Source organism: Eutrigla gurnardus (genome assembly GCF_963514095.1).
Source record: "Eutrigla gurnardus genome assembly, chromosome: 4".
In the NCBI taxonomy this organism is placed as follows: domain Eukaryota; kingdom Metazoa; phylum Chordata; class Actinopteri; order Perciformes; family Triglidae; genus Eutrigla; species Eutrigla gurnardus.
In genome coordinates, this window is record NC_139918.1 from 25,462,239 (window position 1) to 25,480,465 (window position 18,227).

Below are 18,227 nucleotides of genomic sequence, written 5' to 3' on the forward strand. Positions count from 1 at the left end.
ACTTTTAATTTACTTATTTTCTGTTGTGTGGTGTTTTGTGTCCTGTTTTTTTGTCATTGAAATCTGAAAATGTCAATAAAACATGAATTACAAGAATTAATAAATTATAAAAGTCATAGTTTAGTATGTCAAAAAAGTTCATTAGAAAGTCCTAGTATAGTAAAAATAATATAGTATTTGGAAATAAGTCGTAGAAACGTCGCAGTAGTTAAATAATAGTTGAAAAAAGTAATTAAAAAAAAAAAAAGTTTCGCTGAAAGGTGTCAAGTTTTCATGCCTAATTAATTCGAGAAAGGAAAGTACTAAATGTCATATTTGTTGACCTTCAACACACTTTACAACGTGTGTGGAGTTCAGGGACAACAGGAGATGACATAATCAAATTAATTAATGAATTAGTTAACTTGTTGAAAAACAAAACAATGACACAAACATGTAGAGTTAGCAATATCATTTAATCTTTTCCCCTCAGCTTAGAATCACTGTTGTACATAAGTTACACTTTGTTTTCTCAATTTCACAGGTTCATTTTTTTCCTCTCTTCAAACTTCCAGTTTGACCTCCCTCTCGTATCAAACGAAAAAAAAAAGCAGATTGTATTATACAAAAATGCAAACCAATTTTCACACAGTGAATTCTCTTACAAAGTCATAAAATGGCGTAATAATGGCTACATCCACATTGGAGGAAGATATTTCTAGACATTCCTTAATGGAGTATAATATACATATAAAAACTTCTTTTTTCTTGCTGAAATCAAACCTGTACCTTAATTTAAGAGATATTTTACAAGGGAGTAATCATATAAAATAGCCATTTGCGAATTTCCCCAGAAAGTCAGGGAATAAAATGTGAGCCTCAAACAGCAGTAACAGAGTTCAGTGGTCAAAGGGTGGGAGTGGAGGGTTAACCGGTGATGTAAATGAGGGGCAGAGGCAGCAGTTCCACTCAGAAACAAAAACACACAGGAGACTGAAATTAACATCTTCGCTATTCATTTACTTTATAGTAAACCACCCCAACACCTCGGTTTCTGCTCAGCTAAAGACGTTTTTCCAGCTCATTCAGACCTGCGGCGCTGCGATCAGGCAGAATCAGCATTTACGATCGTTTGGTTGATTTGCACTTAGGAGAGATTGAGAAACAACATATTAGAATTAGCCAATTCCTGGTGTTTTATTATAAACGGCAGAATTAAACCACCGAGACAATATTTTTGTAAATGTTTGTTTAAATAGGGTCTAAAAGAAGACTTATTGTGTGAATGTCACTCAGATCCTCAAAAGCTGTTGACGATGCATCGGGTCAGATGATGCATCAAAGACTGTAAGACTTGCAGGTCAGGAAATTCACTCAACTATTGCAGAAAACAAAACAAGACAAAAAGAACTACAAACCGAGCTAGGTCAACATTTTCTTAAAGAAAAAAAAAATACAATTTGCTTCAAATCTTTAGAGACTTACATTAATTTGCATGTTTGCTGTTTTTACATTACATTTTCAAACGGGATAAAGGGGGCGGGGGAGGGGGGGTCTACTAGAGTCCATCTGAATGACTCTAAATCAATCCAATTAATTGTTAATTAGTATATTTGAGATCACCTCATGCTCCTAAAGCAGACAAAGTAAAGGAGCACTGTGAGAGGATTTAAGGCCAAGCTATCATTAGAGACTTCCTGAATTTCCTCTTGGGGGGGAGGGGGGGGCAGAGGTGGGAAAAACCCTCCAACACTTTAATATCTCAAAACTATCACCCAGTACAGCACACTTTGAGGGGAAAAAAACAACTTAGGGTACATTTTCTACAATACAATCTAGCACACACACAAAAAGTCTCCATACATTTTTCCAAAGTTACAGATTTTTGTCTTCTTCGGAAGCATAGTCTATCAAGAACATCTTTGTTTGAACACAAAAGATTAAGTGAACACACATCAATGCGCACAGAAGTCCTTCGTCTGGGAAAGGATAAAGTCTGTGTTGGCAACCAGTGGACAGAAAAAAAAAATCAAAAAACCACAAAGAAACAAAAACATTTTGCTGATTCTAAGTAGAGATCATTTAATATAAATGCTGAGCGAGTAAAATAAGAGGTGGCACATTAATAGTGCTTTAGTATATTAATGTATGTATACATACTCATATGTATAAGTGAGCTGTGTACCTAAACAAAATAATGTAGCGAGGAGGAGCAGCCAGAGGCTTGAAGTGTGGTAGGAAAAATGTATTTAAAAAAAAAAAAAGAAAAACCCAAACATCTATCATGGCGCTGACAAATTGGAAGAGAACAAACAACCCAGATGAGCGACACAAAACAATTGTGTCTTTACTTCTTTTTTTGTCTCATCAGTTATCAGGGATTCGTCAGACTGTCAGTTTCTCGGGACGCCTCGTCCGACCAAAACGAAGGCTCGACGTTCAAACTTAAAAAAAAGGACTGAACCCGGAGCGTCTCCTCTACCCTTCAAACGTTTCAAACACAAGGGCTCGCTCGCTCTCGGCGGCGCTGTAAAAACGGTAGCCAATCATGCTAATTGTTTACAAAAAAAGGCAACGAGCTCCGTGTCGAGCATCAGCAGTAAACAATTTGCACGATGGGAGAAAGAGCAACAACAGTGGTAATGGTGGTGATGATGACGGCAAGGAGGATGTGATAGTGAGCAGAATATTGTTATACCCTCCAATTTAAAAAAAAATATGCTTAAATAAACTCAATTTGATATAAATTAACTTTTTTAAACCTGCCATATGCACTTTGCCATCTTTTGAAAATTGGTTTTGTTTACCCCTCAGTAATCAAAACTCGTATCTTCGCGATTTCAAAATGTGCTGTGTTGCTAAAAAACAACAAAAAATGCTACAACCGTTTGCAGAACGAGGAGGAGATAAAGCCTTCACTAGGTAAGCCACACCCCCAAATCGTAACAACATGTAAAGCATGACAAAATAAAATCAAGAAAAAGAAAAACAAACAACACAAGGGAAGACAACTTCATAGAAGTTAGGAGAACAAATGACAAGATAATCCCAATGGGGAGGCCTTTGTTTGTGGCCAGACGAGAAGCTCTGAGGAGGGAAACCCTTACTTAGCATACTTTAGAAAGACACTCGGAGGCAGAAAGACAAGCTCTCTCCACCCGATCATGTGCACACGCCCCCCCATCCCTCTTCCCCCAAAAAACTTTGGAGCATGCTGTGAAAAATAATCTCACAACATAATCAGAATGCAGCCGTTAAAAAGGAGAACGGGCGAAAAAGGCCGAACCACATCAGGTCGCACCACGAACCGAGAAGCACATCGTAGATTCCCCTTGTAGAAAACATCTGGAAAGCTCATTATCAAAAAGAGTTTGTTTTTTTTTTGTTTTTTTTTTTGCAATCTTTAAAACAGAATGCTTCAATTAAATATATAATATACTGCTTTCAAGTATGAAACATACACGATGTGTTCATAAAATGCACTAATAAAAATCATACTTCTTGTGGCAGGTGAGAGACGTGCATGTGGTGCAAAAAGTGATTCCTGGCACACGTTGCTTCTCCATTTCAACACTGGCAGACTATTTGTATTGCATTTTTTTTTTTGTTCCCTCCTCAGATCATCTTCATCTGGGCAACCACTTCTTTTTTTTATCTCTTTTTTTTGTTTACGATTCTGGGGTTGAGTACCAAGTGACACACTTCTGTTTCTGTTTCCCACAATACCTTCGTAGAGATCATCAGATTGCAGGAGGTTTGTCAGAGTGCATGCGATAGTGCCTGTTAATCTGCTCCTCCACATCCAACCATCCATCTAAGTGTACGATGGTACAGCTAAACCAAAACAATCTTATACTGGGGAGGATCGATCAACTACATCACTATTGTTTTCTGTTTTTTAAGAATGTAATAGGTCTATCCTTTTTCTTTTTTTTACTTAAATAATACCACCGTCAACATCACCACCATTATTCTCTTTCCAGTATATCTATGGTGAGCCTTGTTAATCTGTAATCCCGGTACAAAAAAGAAAAAAATTAACACACACAAGAAATGTTATCATATGCTCTGGTTTCCAGGCAAGGAAAGTCATTAAAAAAAAGCTCATTCACAGAACAAAAAGAAAGAAAATTCATATCACGGCAGATACTGCTCATCTTCTAAATAGAATGGGTGTATGTGTGCCTGTGCATGCTGTTGACCGAGTGTGTGCATGTGTAAGTGTGTGTGTGTGTGTGTGTGTGTGTGTGTGTGTACTGCCTAAGAGCAGGAATGGACGACTCCATTCTTCTGCATTTCCGAACCAGTGGCGCCCGGATCAGAGCACAGACTCAACCCAGATGTCTTATTGGTCAGTGACAGCATGGTCCCGCCCACTGCACTTTCTTGCAGACTGCTCGAGCCGTTTGACACCTCGCTGAAGGAGGGAAAAGAAAAAAAAACAGGTGAGATCAAAGAATACTGAGGAAGACAACCAAACACATTGTTATTAAAGTTTATATTCAAGCACATTGGTTACTCACCCAAGAGCCAAGGAGATTTCCTCCAGCTGAGTCTTGTGCTCCGGTTGTCCGTTCTCTGCAGGTTTCATCTTATACTGCTGAACTTCGTGGGCTACTTGGTTTTCCTGGTTTTGGAGACAAAAGACACCCGTTGCATATTCTGTTTTTTTGCCAAAATGCTTATCAAACATTAGGATTTAGCCCCAAATAACTATTGTTGCGTGCAACATGATACTAGGTGTTGAGAATAATAAGCTGCATGGTGTTAACAGAGCTTTGACCAAGAGAAGCTGAAGGATTCTGATATATATATGAAAAATCTGTATTCTCCCCCCATCCCTCTTACCAAAGCCATTTCACGGGTCCTCTTGCCGATCTCTCTCTCCACTTGGTGGAGCTCCAGGCTCAGCTGTTCACTGGAGACAGCTGTTGTACTTGCCCCCCCTGCTGGCCACTTGGCCTGCTGCTGAGCTGCTGCCCCCCCCTGGCCCTGGCTGGGCTGCACCGGCTGGCCTGCCAATGCACTGGCTTCCCTCTGCAGCAGTAGAGAGTTACTGGCAGCCTTTAACAGTGAGACGGAGGGGAAAGGGAAGAGTGAGCGCGCAATCTGGAAATTCCTGGCAATAATCGGAAAAGAAACGCAGCATAAAATGGGAAAAAAAATGTGTTTTTGACAACACATACATATGAAGTAATCTTGGCTGAAAAACCTCTTTTGGACATATTTTAATATTTTGAAATCTTGGCAATTTTGGTACTTTCCAGAGCTCCCTCAGTCCTCTCGTTAGAGAGCATACATACCTCCATGTTTCGCATCTGGGACTGTTGGTTGATCTGCTGGTTGACCTGCTGCAGCTCAATCTTTAACTGTTCTCTGTCTTGAGCTGCCATCGTCAGGCTTTTGAGGGGGAAATACAGACAGAATTTCACACAACTGCTTTCAAATTTCCTTTATAAGCCACAAACTTTCATGCGTGATATTTTCTTTATAAAGCAAGATTAGTACGATCATCATATGAATTATATATTATATAAACAATGACAGGAAAACAAGCGCAGGCCTCACCGCTCACTGAAGTGTCCCTGAGAGGAGGAGGCAGTTGGGTGAGACTGGTATGAAGCTCCACCCCATCCTCCATGGCTGCCATATGTGTATTCTGCTGTAGGTGAGGAAGGGGAAATGGCTGTCAGGAATGTTTTCATGCCAAACTGCGATGATTAAAAACCACAATTATGTGAAATAGTGTGGCCAAAATGAGTAAAGCATTATATCAACAGGTTAAGTATAGAAAAATGTATGGGAATAATGTTTATACACCAAATTAAATTAAAGATCTTATTTTGTTTTAATAATTTCTATATTTTTTTGTATGATATAGGACATTTCTTCATGAAGATATTAATAAGTCTATGCATTAATATTCTGTTTTGCACATGGTTTCTTACCTGGCATGGCCATGTGTTTAGAGCTGGGGTTCTGGGGAGTGGAGGCCATAGCTTGCACCGGACCTGTGGTCTGGTAGCCCGTTTTCGAGGTGCGGGAGATCGCACCGAAGCGCGATACGGTGGGCTGGGGGCCAAAAGGGATGATGGGGTCATCGTCCTTGACTTCTGCAGCCCTGCGAGGAGCCTCCATCGATTGTTCCCTCAGACTCTTACCCTCTGCATTCTGTCAGACACGAGGAGAGAGAGGAGGTTAGGATATGGAGAGATCTGAGAAAGAGGTTGACGTGGTTTTGATTTTCCACACCAAAAATATCGATGTGGTTACCAACAGCTATGTTTTCTGAACTCACCATCATGTCCATGGAACCGGGAACCATAACGTCTTTGGGTTTGGGATCCTTTGTGCCGATGTAGGAGCCGATGGTTTCACAAGACCAGGGAGAGTACTGCCCTGAATATTCAGGCTCTCTGCATTTCACCATGGTTTTGGAGCTCTCCTCGCCATACTGCAGACACAGAACACACAGAGAAGAGTGCTGTCAATAATATGCAACATTTTAAATGTATCAAATCCAGGGTTCTTACACCTTCTCCAATGTCAAATTCAAGCATTTCAAGGTGCATTTCCATGCTTTTCCAGCACCTTCCAGCTGTGGTAAACTCCATATTTGTATCAATCCAATGGTCAGTATTCAGTCTACTTATTATGTCACTTGTTCATCACATTAAATGAGATGTTATTGTCCTCTAAACAACCAACATGATGTTTGGAGACAGCTTTTTACAGAAGGACCACAAATGAAAGGGAAACTAATTCCACTAACAGATCCACAGAAATATAATCACCAACTATTTTCATCATCTGTTCATCATCAAAAGTCATTTTTCATAAAGAAATGTCAGAAAATGCTGTTTTCAGTCCCTCAAATATGGAGATCTTCTTTTCTCTGTTCTATCATAGATGTCATCACATAGAACACACATTTAAAGCACTTTATTCTAAATCCAAACACTTCTCAAACCTTGACAACACCACACTAAAATTCAAGTGTTTTCAAGGATTTCCAGCACCCGTACCAACCCTGCGAATCTTACGCTGCCATGTATGATTTCAACCAGTCTTACTGGAAAGTCACATTGTTGAAAGCATCACATTTTATCTGGACTAACACGCGGACTTCAACAAATGGCTACGGCGGGCGCTACATCGTGCTAACCTCTGGAGGGTAGTCGCTGGGGAAGGGATGAGGAAGAGTGGGGGAGGCAGCGAACGGTGGAGGGGAGATGACCTTCCTTTCCTCCAGCTGGGATAACAGCTCCTGCCGACGTCGGTGCAGGTAGTCGAGGCTGGGCTGTGAGCCACTATATGATGGCCCCTAAAACACACACACAGAGAAATATTGCTGCCGAACAACTATCATTTACTTAGAAACTATGCTGGTATCAAAAGTCAAAGTCAAACAGCTAAAATGAAGAACAATCCAAACAAACTCACCCGGGCATAAGCCCTCATGGGTGGAGGCTGGGAACCCTGTGTGTAGTAGCCATCTGGAGGGTATCTATCACGGCCGCTGGGCTCCTGGTGGTAAAGGGAGTTAGCCTGCCCTGCCGACGGCGGCGGCATATCCAGAGGTGCGGGACTCATTCTGACCATGCCGTCCCTCTGAGACGGGTAAGACTGGGGGGGAGGCGGTGGGCCGGTGTAAGTCCCGTGGCGACTTCGGTCGTGGTGTGGAGGGTGAGGGTAAGAGAAAGGTGGACCCGAGTGAGGGGCCTGGTACGTGCGCTCTGGAGGGCCATAGCCAGGATAGGGGTCCTGGTAAGGGGGTCCCGAGTCACTGGGGGGCGGAGGGTTGCGCATGTAATCCCGAGGGACATACTGGTGCGGCTGTTGGTAGGGGTACCCTGAGAAGCAAATAACAGACCATTATTAACATCACTTTTCCTACATGATTTGTAAGTAGATGGTTAAGTTGCTTGACCCTCCTACCAGTGGAGTATTGTGGGGGATCATACTGAGACGCAGAGGGTGGCGGGCGGGTGTCATAGCACATCTCAGGGAGCGGCGGCTGAGGGTACACTGGCGAACCTCTGGCTGTCACGGGCATGTGCTTCACCCCACCCAGGTGGTCCACTGGCATCCTCGGGTGGCCCATGCCATGAGGTGGCATAGGCATTCCAGGTTTGGGCATCCCGTCCATGCTACAGGAATAAATGTCAGATTTAAAGAGAACGTAAATCGGCTGATAGGCAACGAGTCATAAGCAAGGCAGTTAAACTATGTGCTACAGAGTGCAGGGAGTCTACCTGAAGACAGACAAACCTATTCAAATATTATTCTATCTAGTCATTGATATGTATCCTCTTCTCTGCAGACTGTCACACCCTGTTGCAACCACTGAATAATACTGACTTTAAATTGTCTATTGTTTACACTTGGTAGAGTTAGTATTTAAATAGGGTTTGTCTGACGCAAAGGCATAATTATCATTTAAACACATTCCAGTCTTCATGAATACCGTCGTATGAGGAGAAACCAGAACTCACGCTCAATAACTAAATCTATACTTTCTATCTCTTTGAATAATTCAAATTTAATTTAAAGTATTTACATTTTGTTTGATTTAAATAAATAAAAACTTCCATAATTTAAATATTTACAGGTGCAAACAAAGTTCCCTCGATGTTTTTTATCCCAAGAAGAAGAATCTGTAGACTTCTGCAGCTAGTTAGGCCGCTAATTATTTAAATGTGCAGAGAATGCAGTGCTCACCCATCTGGTGGTGATCCTGGGGCACTGGGACTCCCTCCATCCATCTTCATGGGTTTACGCAACAGTTCATATGGGACTGTGTCTGTGCCGCGGGCAATGAGCTGGGGCAAAGAGGGCACACCGCTGCCGTTGGTGAGGGGCGAAGGCTTTCGGGTCACTGCTACATCAAGAGGGAGAACGTCATCCGGCATGAGCCCTCCTGAGCCGGGGAGGCGAGCCGCCAAACGCTTGTTCATTTTACGATACCTGAAACACATAAATATGAATATGAGTGACTGCAATATCTAAACGCAACGCTACACGTTGATATTTGCGGGACTCACTTCTCCAGTTCTTCCTGAGAATGAGCAAAGGTGCAGCTGGCTCCGCGAGGGCAGCCTCCCTTCTGCTTCATGTCACGGCACATGTAGGTCTTGTACTTGCTGTGCTGAGGAGGCTGAGGAGAGACATCGAGACAGAGAAAAACACCCAATAATTACACACACGGGGCCAGAATCAATTTGTTACACTTTTTTAATCTAACACCTCACAGTGGAAATATAGATTTGTTAAATTTGTACTTCTAATATACAAAAAAAAAGTGTCTCCGTAAGGTGCAATGTCTCTGTATTTCTACCAACAACATTCTCCCAAATGATATTCCCACGTTTGATGTTCTAATGTGGATCGTGATGGTTGGACTTTCATCTCCCATGGGTGCCGCCTGGGTTAAATAATCAACATACAGGGGATCATGCTGTTTTGTGGTCCAGCGGACAGACTGACCTGTTGAGGGTCAGCTCCTTTCTTGCTGTGGTTCTGGATGAAGTCCACCAGGCCATGCACCACGGTTTTCACCGCTACCAAGCCTTTCTCAAGCTGCTCCCATGTGGGAGGGGGAGCATCTGGGGAAACAGAAGATGAGAAGCATTTTTTTATATAAATACTCTTCATTGATGGGAATTGTTTGACTCATGAGACATGAATGCAAAGTACATTATCTGAGGATCAGTTCAACTGAAGACAAACTGACATATTCTCGCATCCCAGCTGCTTGTTTTAACCCAACACAAATCAAAAGGTGATTGTGTAACTGACATACTCCATAAGCCACTATAAACCCAAGATGCTGGTAAGGGTGCTCGTTTCTTACCAGGACTGGGATCAATGTTGGCCAGTAGCTCCAGATGGGGCCGCAACCTGTTGAGGTTGGCTGGGTCTCCGGTCCTCTGCAGTGCAATCGTCAGCTCCTGGACACTTTGAGCAAAAGACGCCGGGGTCTGCAGCTATGACGGGAATAGTAAAAAAACGGCAAAGTAAAGCAATGCATAAATGATCTTTAACATGACGTGGAAACAAACGAGAAAACACACACCTTATCTATGATAGACTGCATGTGTGACTTGTGAGACTGATCTCCATATAACAGAGAAGACCACTGGTCAGGGGCGATGCGCAGCCCACCCTCCATGGCAATCTGAACTATCTGAGAGTCGTGCTCGCGGCGCAGAGCCTCGTATGTACGGAATTCCTCCTTCAGCTGCATCAGGGAGGAATCTTCATCACGTTTGGTCACCTAGGTAACCACAGAGGAAGAAGAGGAGGAGAGGGTTGCATTTCTTTGTTCGTTTTTTCTCTCTTTTTGATGGGTTTCACAGCATCTTGATCACTGACGAGCAGATAATGGGTCCTGTCCACCACATGATTTTTCACGAAAATACCAATTATTTTTTTATTCTTCTGGTTCTAAGTCAGTGGTTACCTTGAAGCAGGAGGCCCTGTAGAGGAGCTGCACCACATGGCCAATACTCGTCTTAGAGGCCTGCGGGAAGCGTGGCTCAAGCCTCTGGACCACGAAGAGAACTAACACCTTCCGGGACAGAGCGGAGCCATCCTCTAGAGCAAGGAGGACCAACTTGAGAGCTTCCTCCTGCATGGCTGAGGCGGGAGGAAAGAGATGACAATGAGTAACAGCTGACTGCCTAAAAGCCAACATTTACAGAGGCTATAACACGTACTTGTTTGATTTGAATATTTGCAATTCATGATCATCAAAATATGCTTAAAAAGGCTCTAAATCATACTGGAATCAAACAGTTTGTTAAGAAATATTTCGTTTCACTCTGCAGGTGATGGGAAAACGACCTACCCGGGCCTAGAAACTGGCATCCTCGAGCACGCACGGCAGCCCACAGGTTTGAGGAGAGCTGCTGCGGATTCTGGTGCTGCAAGATGAGTTCGGTGACGGTCCGCTCCCCCAGAGAGCGGGCAGCTCTCATGGCTCGAACACGGCCCTCCTCCTCCACCAGCTGGCAGTGGACTAGAGTTACCAGTTTCCTCTGCATGGGTCGACTCAGCATGCTCTGTGCCGTGCTGCTCAGACCCACACCTGGTGAGGGATTACACGGGACAACTGGTAAACCGAGGGAATACAAAATATACACACACCCAGTTAATCGGGTACACATTGCTTAAAATAAAACAGTCTAATACAATCGTCCTGCAACAAACCCTACCTTCATGACGGTTATAGAGTTTGATTTTTGATGAATAAGGACCATTTCTTTTTGTTGACACTGTTTTAGAGAGCTGCAGATTAAACAATATGATCAGTTCAGAAGGTGCAGTAGCACTTCTACATTACCGCGGCTACTTCCCCTTCTACAATTCCTCCCTTGCAACGGCACCTCTTGTGAATCTGATTGGCTAATTGTTTAAAAACAGGCCATTCCTGAAAGAAAGGACTGCAAATATTGGTCACTCCTGTTTACATAGATGCGGTCGTAAAAAAAAAACCTCCCCCAAAAAAGCAGAAAATACAAGAACATGCCAGGTTTTGTTTTAAGCACATCTGCATGTTCCATTAAAGCCTGTAGATTCAACAGAATCACTACGCTCAATGTTGTTGAATTATGTCAGGCAGAGGAGTAGAATAAGCAGCAATCGACAGCATTCTTTTGTTTCATTTAACTTGAAAAAAAAATGTAATAAATCAGCTATGATTGACCCTCTTAGACCCACACAGACCCATTTTGTCTTTTTGGAGTAGGGAGAGGATTAACAGTACGTGCCGTGCAGAAGCCGTGCACTTCGTCTGAAAGCTGGGAACCTGAAGATTAATTTGAGATGCAGGTCAGCAGTGTTTGCAAGTTGTTCTAGTCATAAATCAGAATGTATTAATTAACCAAATCAATAAAATCAAATTGTGAAGGGTAAAAGGACTCACACTTTATGATTAGAGCATATGATGGCCATCTTCTTGATCACTATGTTGTTGAAGCAATATTTGGGTTGATACGGTTTATTACCTGGATTTGCTGCTAAATGAAAAATAAATTGTACCACTAAAAAATGATAAAGAAAATTCACCCCAAAATATGACATGGAGGAAGAGGCCATGATTCGCCATCTAAAACGTTTGACATATTCAATATACTAAGTTTGTGGTAGTTAAGCTTCATGAGGCTGTGATTATCCTATATGTCACACCACTTTATACAGGGATGTCAACTTTCAAAATGTTATCTCACGACAATGTAATTGGCTACTATGAGGACTAAACACACATTAATGAAATTGGGTTCATTGGATCCACAAGAGTATCAGCTTTCCAGCAATGTCCACTTAATTCCAAGACTCCAGTTTGCAGAAATGTTCAAATACACCATTTTTGGAGACTATAACACAGTTATACTGGCTTTTGGCCCAAACTGCATGACAATGGGTTATGTTACCCAAGAGTCTCCCCTTCCCAGATATCTCCACTCTCCCTTTTACAGACATGCCCACTTTATGCAAAAGACCTGCGGGTACCAATAGAACCCCCTTTTTTTATTCACATATGTCGAGGTGAGAGGTCAAGTGACCCCTTTGAAAATCACCAGACCAGTTATTCCACCCCCTTCCCTACAAGCTAGCCTGACAGGATTGGTATCAATTGATTCCTTACAATTTCCAGTTTCATATGAACGCTAGACTCACTTAAAAGTCCAGGCCTGTTACAGCCTCTTAAAGACGGTAAGTCAGTCAGTATCCCATGAGTCTCAGACGGTTAAAAATACCTAATTTACCTGAGTTACACTGTGGAAAAAAGTCAATTTCATTTTTTCCAATGGGAAATCTTTTTTTTCTATAAGCTTTTAACTGTAAATCAATAATTGACATTCTCCCTCACTCCACTTAAATGCCAAGAATATTGAGGACTGCACTTTCCATGTTGAAAACAACCTTCAGGGTATCACTAACAGGTCACAAATGTGTCAACAGATCATAATAACAGGGTGGAAGAAACTAAGCTAACAAGCATATATTTGTGCGTACCTCTGGTGTTGCTGAGAGGTTTGAGGTAGAGGGCCAGCTCCTCCACACACTGCCTGGCCTCCTCATAATGCTGCGAGTCCTCTGGACTGGTAATCAAGGCAACTGGCTGAACCTTAGGAACCTTAAAGAGGACACAGAGAAGGACAGAATTAGGACAACCCGATAGCAATAGCTGAAGCTTTTTGGCACAAGTATATGTCAAAAACGGTCATTATTCTCTTTTAATCATCTTTTGTATGAGCTAAACACACATGGGTGTGCCAATTACTATCAATAAATAGCTCTTTGTATATACATGCCAGTAGATTTTGGCAGAAGAGTGACAGTGAAGTCGCATGAGAAAACAGAAACCGTGTACAGGAATTTTAAGCTGCAAACATCTACCAACTCTCACTAGCACATACTACACATTGAAACATAACCTGAAATAGGAAAAACTAGAAATAATGTCAATCTTCATTTATATTGAATTTATAAATAAACTGTATATGACTTACAGATAATAAATATTTCACATTTTGAGAATCACTTCATTGTACTGAAGGCGTACACTCTATTCTCTGCAAGTCCTTGCTTGTTGAACTGCACCTATTCCAGTAGGCAATGCTAATTAATACAATTAAAATAATGCCAACACACTGGAGGTAAGCATTTCATATAATGTGTATATTTCCATGTAAGGCTATGCTGTACAACTAAAACTACTATAAATAGCTATCCAAAGAAATGATCAAATAATCATCTTCCTTTTTTTTCTTTGATACTGACTAAGATAACCTGCACCTCTGGGACATTACAATTAATTAGGTTATTTTTTTATGAACAACAATGATACAGAACTACCATAATTACTTCCTTTTTTTGTCAGGGCATATTCATTTGATTAGACGGTGTACGAATACGTAGTAGCACAGATAAGCAAAGCACTCAGCTAAGAGACAAGACATCACAGTCATGACTACATCAGACATACAAAACACTCAGTCGATGCCCTGACGTTATCCATTATTATACAGCGTGTACCTGGAAACTTGGCAAACAGAGCCGAAACAACATTAGCCGTGCCTCACCCTGTTGGTCAGAACCTGCCTCAGAGAAATATGGCTTCACTGATTGTGTCAGCACTCCATAAACCAGTAGAATTTAAAAAAAAGCACTGCTCATTGACTGGAGTATGACTCATGAGTGAATCTCCCAGCTTTGTGCTTCATGTAATAGCTTCTAATATAATCCACGCACAGTAATTACAGAAAATAGTCAAGATGGGAATGTTCCACAACTCAATTACATCCATGAGCTGCTTATCCATCATCACAAGCTTGCATCAACGAGGGCTCTGCATAAATGACATGTCATCTTAATCGAAGCGTACAAACACAGTTCTTACCTGGCCTCCCACCAGCTGCAACAGGGCCGTGTTGACAGGTAGCTGCTCAATATCTGTGCTGATGGCTGTCTGGTCAAAGGGACAGGCCTTACGGTGCAACTTGTTCAGGCACATCTTGCAGACCGTGTGTCCACAGCCCAGGCTGATGGGCCGGCGTACAGTCTCCTCAAATGTCTGTGTGCAGATCGGGCACAGCAGGAACTCTGTCCATTGTGGTGCTTGCACTGGCATGGTTGTATGTTGTATCGGACAAGTGTGTGTGTAAATGTATGTAAGCTTTTAAACACAGAAAAAAAAATCTAATAATAATATTAATAATATATATGGAAGATTCCACTGGAATCAAAACATTTCTTCCGAACTCAATTGTTCTTAAATGTCCTCACACATTGTGGATTTTGGATCACATCGCGTGATGAATACTGCAAAAGAGAAAGGATAATTAGTGTGCAAATATTTAACAATTTGAATAACTTTGCATGCAAATATATATAATGTTTTTAATCTTATATTACTACAATATCAAAGTCAGGGATCCTACACCTTCTCCAATGTCAAATTCAAGCACTTTCCAAGCATTTCCATGCTTTTCCAGCACCTTCCAGCTGTGGTAAACTCCATATTTCTATCAATGCAATGGTCAGTATTCAGTCTACTTATTATTGCACTTGTTCGTCACATTAAATGAGATGTTATTGTCCTATAAACAACCAACATGATGTTTGGAGACAGCTTTTTACAGAAGGACCACAAATGAAAGGAAAACTAATTCCACTAACAGATCCACAGAAATATAATCACCAACTATTTTCATCATCAAAAGTCATTTTTCATGCAGAAATGTCAGAAAATGCTGTTTTCAGTCCCTCAAATATGGAGATCTTCTTTTCTCTGTTCTATCATATATGTCATCACATACAACACACATTTCAAGCACTTTGTTCTAAATCCAAGCAACTTTCACACCTCGAATACTAAAAATTCAAGGGTTTTCAAGGATTTCCATGTGCATATATAACTGAGAAATAGCATCGAAGGCAGTGTGGTAAAGACAAAAATAACTCGTGGGGACATAGTGATGCTTTACTACACTTTAAAAAAAAAGCAAATCAATTAAACAGAACCGAAAGTCTACTTGGCGTTGACGACACGCTGGCATCCGGTGCACAAAATATTTTTGTTTAAAAAAAGGAGGTGACACGGCACATATTTGCAAGAAAGCGATGAAACTAGCGACGGAGAAGGATCAAAACAACTGCTGTGTGGCCTACTTACTGCTGGTAACCACTATGACTGTGGACAAAGGGTCCCGACGAGGCTAACAACCAGCCCCTGCTGCTATCTTAACTTATTATACGAGGCTAACGTTTGAAAAAAAAATACAAGTTGGGGGAAACATTACGTCACAAAAAAAACAATTTCCATCAACCGGGTTTTCTGTAATTTAACGTCCACGATCATATAACACCCAACGATTATTTGTTTTCACTGATACGTTAGCTTAGCTGATTTTTAAGGTAACGTTAGCTCACTGTTAGCACGCTTAGCTAAGCTAATGGGTGGCTAGCGAGCTAAACGTCGCCCGATTGACAAAAGGAAGAAAACACTTAGGTGATGATTTAAAACATATCTATAATGGGTTTGGTCGTGATAAAAGCATTATTCGTTACGCAGTCCAGAACATTAACGTTAGCTACAGTTTACCCATCTCGTGTATTTTTTTGGTGAAGGAAACGCTAGCTTTAAAAAAGGAAACCAACTGTGACACTGGAAAGTGGAGCCATTCGACTCGCAACAGCGAAGATTATGTAACGCTTAGCATCCCAGAAACTACCCAGCAAAAGTCATTTAATATCACTGTTCACAAGCTGTTACACTAATGTGGTTCACAATCACTCCACGGGTTTGGGTTTGAGTCACATTTCTGTGGGGTTAAACAGAAAATACTCCTCCTGCTGAGCGCAGAATGCTAACAAGACGAGCGGAACAAACCACACTCCTCCCTCTTGTAGCTAAGCTACCCAGCTAAGCTAGCTAGCCACCGTCCGTGCTAGCAATAACTAACCATAGCTATGCGTCATAAATGTAACTTAAAACACAAGCACGCGGGCTTCCATCGCGAGTTTCCATCGGGGCGAAAACGGAGAATCGTTGTCGTCGGTACTCACTCATTCCAAAAGACTTGGAAGATTTTCATCTTTTTTTAGGAAATTGTTGCGATATTTTCTTGCCATGTCGACTGTGCAGCTTAGCTGCTGCCGAGGTTTGGGGAGGGTGTCAACTCGACAACAGACTCGCTAGCCGGTTACAGCTAGCTGGGCAAAGATGTGTGTAGCGTGTGTGTGTGTAGTGTGTGTGTGTGTGTGTGTATCTGCGCGTACGCGTGCTAACGGCGCCCTCTGGCGGCGGAGGGGCGCATGCGCAGTCACCACAACATGCACACAACTGAGCAGCGATTTTTGATCACGTCTGGGAGGGTTTGTGACAACTGGCCAGGGGGCGTCATCAGCATCAGTGTGTGTGTGTGTGTGTGTGTGTGTGTGTGTGTGTGTGTGTCTAATGTCTCTCAAATGAACATGAGAATTAAATAGGCCTATCATTGTTATACTGACATTTTTTTATCATGTCCCCCTTGCAATAGTAGTTATACAACTGACTACAGAACAAGCTTTTGCACAGTGTATATATATCATATAGTGAAATGCACTTATGATAGCCTAAATATTAATCTGAGAGTGCATTGTTAATTTACAGTAGCTTTTTTTCAGCTACTTAAATTATCCACGCCAACCATTTCTTTCTCACCTCCACCATCTATATTCCAAATATAATCCTAAACCCAATTTTCACATTTCTGTTTATATCTTGGGAACGGAGGGTCATAGAGACTCGGTCTGACCTATTTCAACCCTTCTGAATAGCCCGTCTTTAGCCCGTGTCTCTACGACTTACCGTTCCGGAGATACAGCTGAAATAAAAAAAAAGGTATTTACCCTAACCCCAACCCCAACCCTAACTCCAACCCCAAACCCAACCCTTACTCTAACCCCAACCACAACTCAACCCAACTGATGCACTGATATTTTAATGGCAAAAGTGTGTGTGTGGGGGGGGCGCAAACGACGGTGGTGTGGGGGGGTCCCATCAATATATGGTGGCGACGCCCATGCAGAACATTGTCATTAGTGCATATGATGAAGAGAGAGAGAGAGAGAGAGAGAGAGAGAGAGAGAGAGAGGGGGGGGGGGGGGAGAGGGAGAGAGGGTGGGAAGAGGGGGGGGGGGGGAGAGTGGAGAGAGAGAGAGAGAGAGAGAGAGAGAGGGAGAGAGGGTGGGAAGAGAGAGGGGGGAGAGAGTGGAGAGAGAGAGAGACAGCCCCAGGACCACAGCACCCCCCCATTACCACCGAACACAATGATCAACCAACAAAAACAGAAATATATTGAATATTGGAAAGAAACAACCCAAAAACAGAGTAAACTAAAATGTTATTTGGCCCTAAACAGAGAATACAAATAGGCAGATTACCTGAGCACCGTTAAAAGTGTCAGGTAAGAAAAGTCCTGACGGTGTACAGACTCAGTGGACATAGTCTGGCTGTAGAGACGGGCCGCTACAAAAAGAGATGGCTCCCAGAGGAGGACAGACTCTGTTCCCACTGCGACACCCAACAGGTAGAGACAGAGCTCCACCTCCTCACATCCTGTCCCCAATACCAGAATATAAGAGAGGAATACTTCCCCCAAATAACACACATGCACCCGCAATTCAAACATACTACACACACACAAAAACTCCCATATCTACTGGGAGAAAAACAGGAATGTGAGACGATAGCAGCT

General features: G+C 42.2%; 1 protein-coding gene across 3 annotated transcripts; it reads right to left on the bottom strand.

The window, feature by feature from the left end:
• Nucleotides 1–436: 436 nt before the first annotated feature.
• On the bottom strand, nucleotides 437–16,709 carry rc3h1b (ring finger and CCCH-type domains 1b). 3 transcript variants are annotated; one of them, XM_084007502.1, is made up of 20 exons: nucleotides 16,555–16,709; nucleotides 14,387–14,808; nucleotides 13,000–13,120; nucleotides 10,829–11,068; nucleotides 10,442–10,617; nucleotides 10,055–10,255; nucleotides 9,833–9,965; nucleotides 9,466–9,584; nucleotides 9,024–9,136; nucleotides 8,701–8,946; nucleotides 7,918–8,129; nucleotides 7,423–7,832; nucleotides 7,145–7,303; nucleotides 6,278–6,433; nucleotides 5,928–6,150; nucleotides 5,548–5,638; nucleotides 5,283–5,379; nucleotides 4,828–5,043; nucleotides 4,503–4,606; nucleotides 437–4,396 (listed from the first exon to the last, which is right to left on the bottom strand). In XM_084007502.1, the coding sequence occupies exons 2-20, from the start codon at nucleotides 14,615–14,617 to the stop codon at nucleotides 4,240–4,242; spliced, it is 3,405 nt and encodes a 1,134-aa protein (XP_083863628.1). In that variant the 5' UTR covers nucleotides 14,618–14,808; nucleotides 16,555–16,709; the 3' UTR covers nucleotides 437–4,239. The 3 variants fall into 3 exon arrangements, with proteins under 3 accessions (XP_083863628.1, XP_083863629.1, XP_083863627.1); XM_084007503.1 differs by having other exon boundaries at nucleotides 4,828–5,016; nucleotides 5,548–5,641; XM_084007501.1 differs by having other exon boundaries at nucleotides 5,548–5,641.
• Nucleotides 16,710–18,227: the final 1,518 nt, after the last annotated feature.

Coding starts and splice junctions, on each gene's coding strand:
- rc3h1b (XM_084007501.1), bottom strand. CDS start 14,617: ATGCCAGTGCAAGCACCACAATGGACAGAGTTCCTGCTGTGCCCGATC. Junction 10,618..10,828: donor ATGCCAGTTTCTAGGCCCGG/GTAGGTCGTTTT, acceptor CTCCCGCCTCAG/CCATGCAGGAGGAAGCTCTC. Junction 7,304..7,422: donor CCATGAGGGCTTATGCCCGG/GTGAGTTTGTTT, acceptor TGTGTGTTTTAG/GGGCCATCATATAGTGGCTC.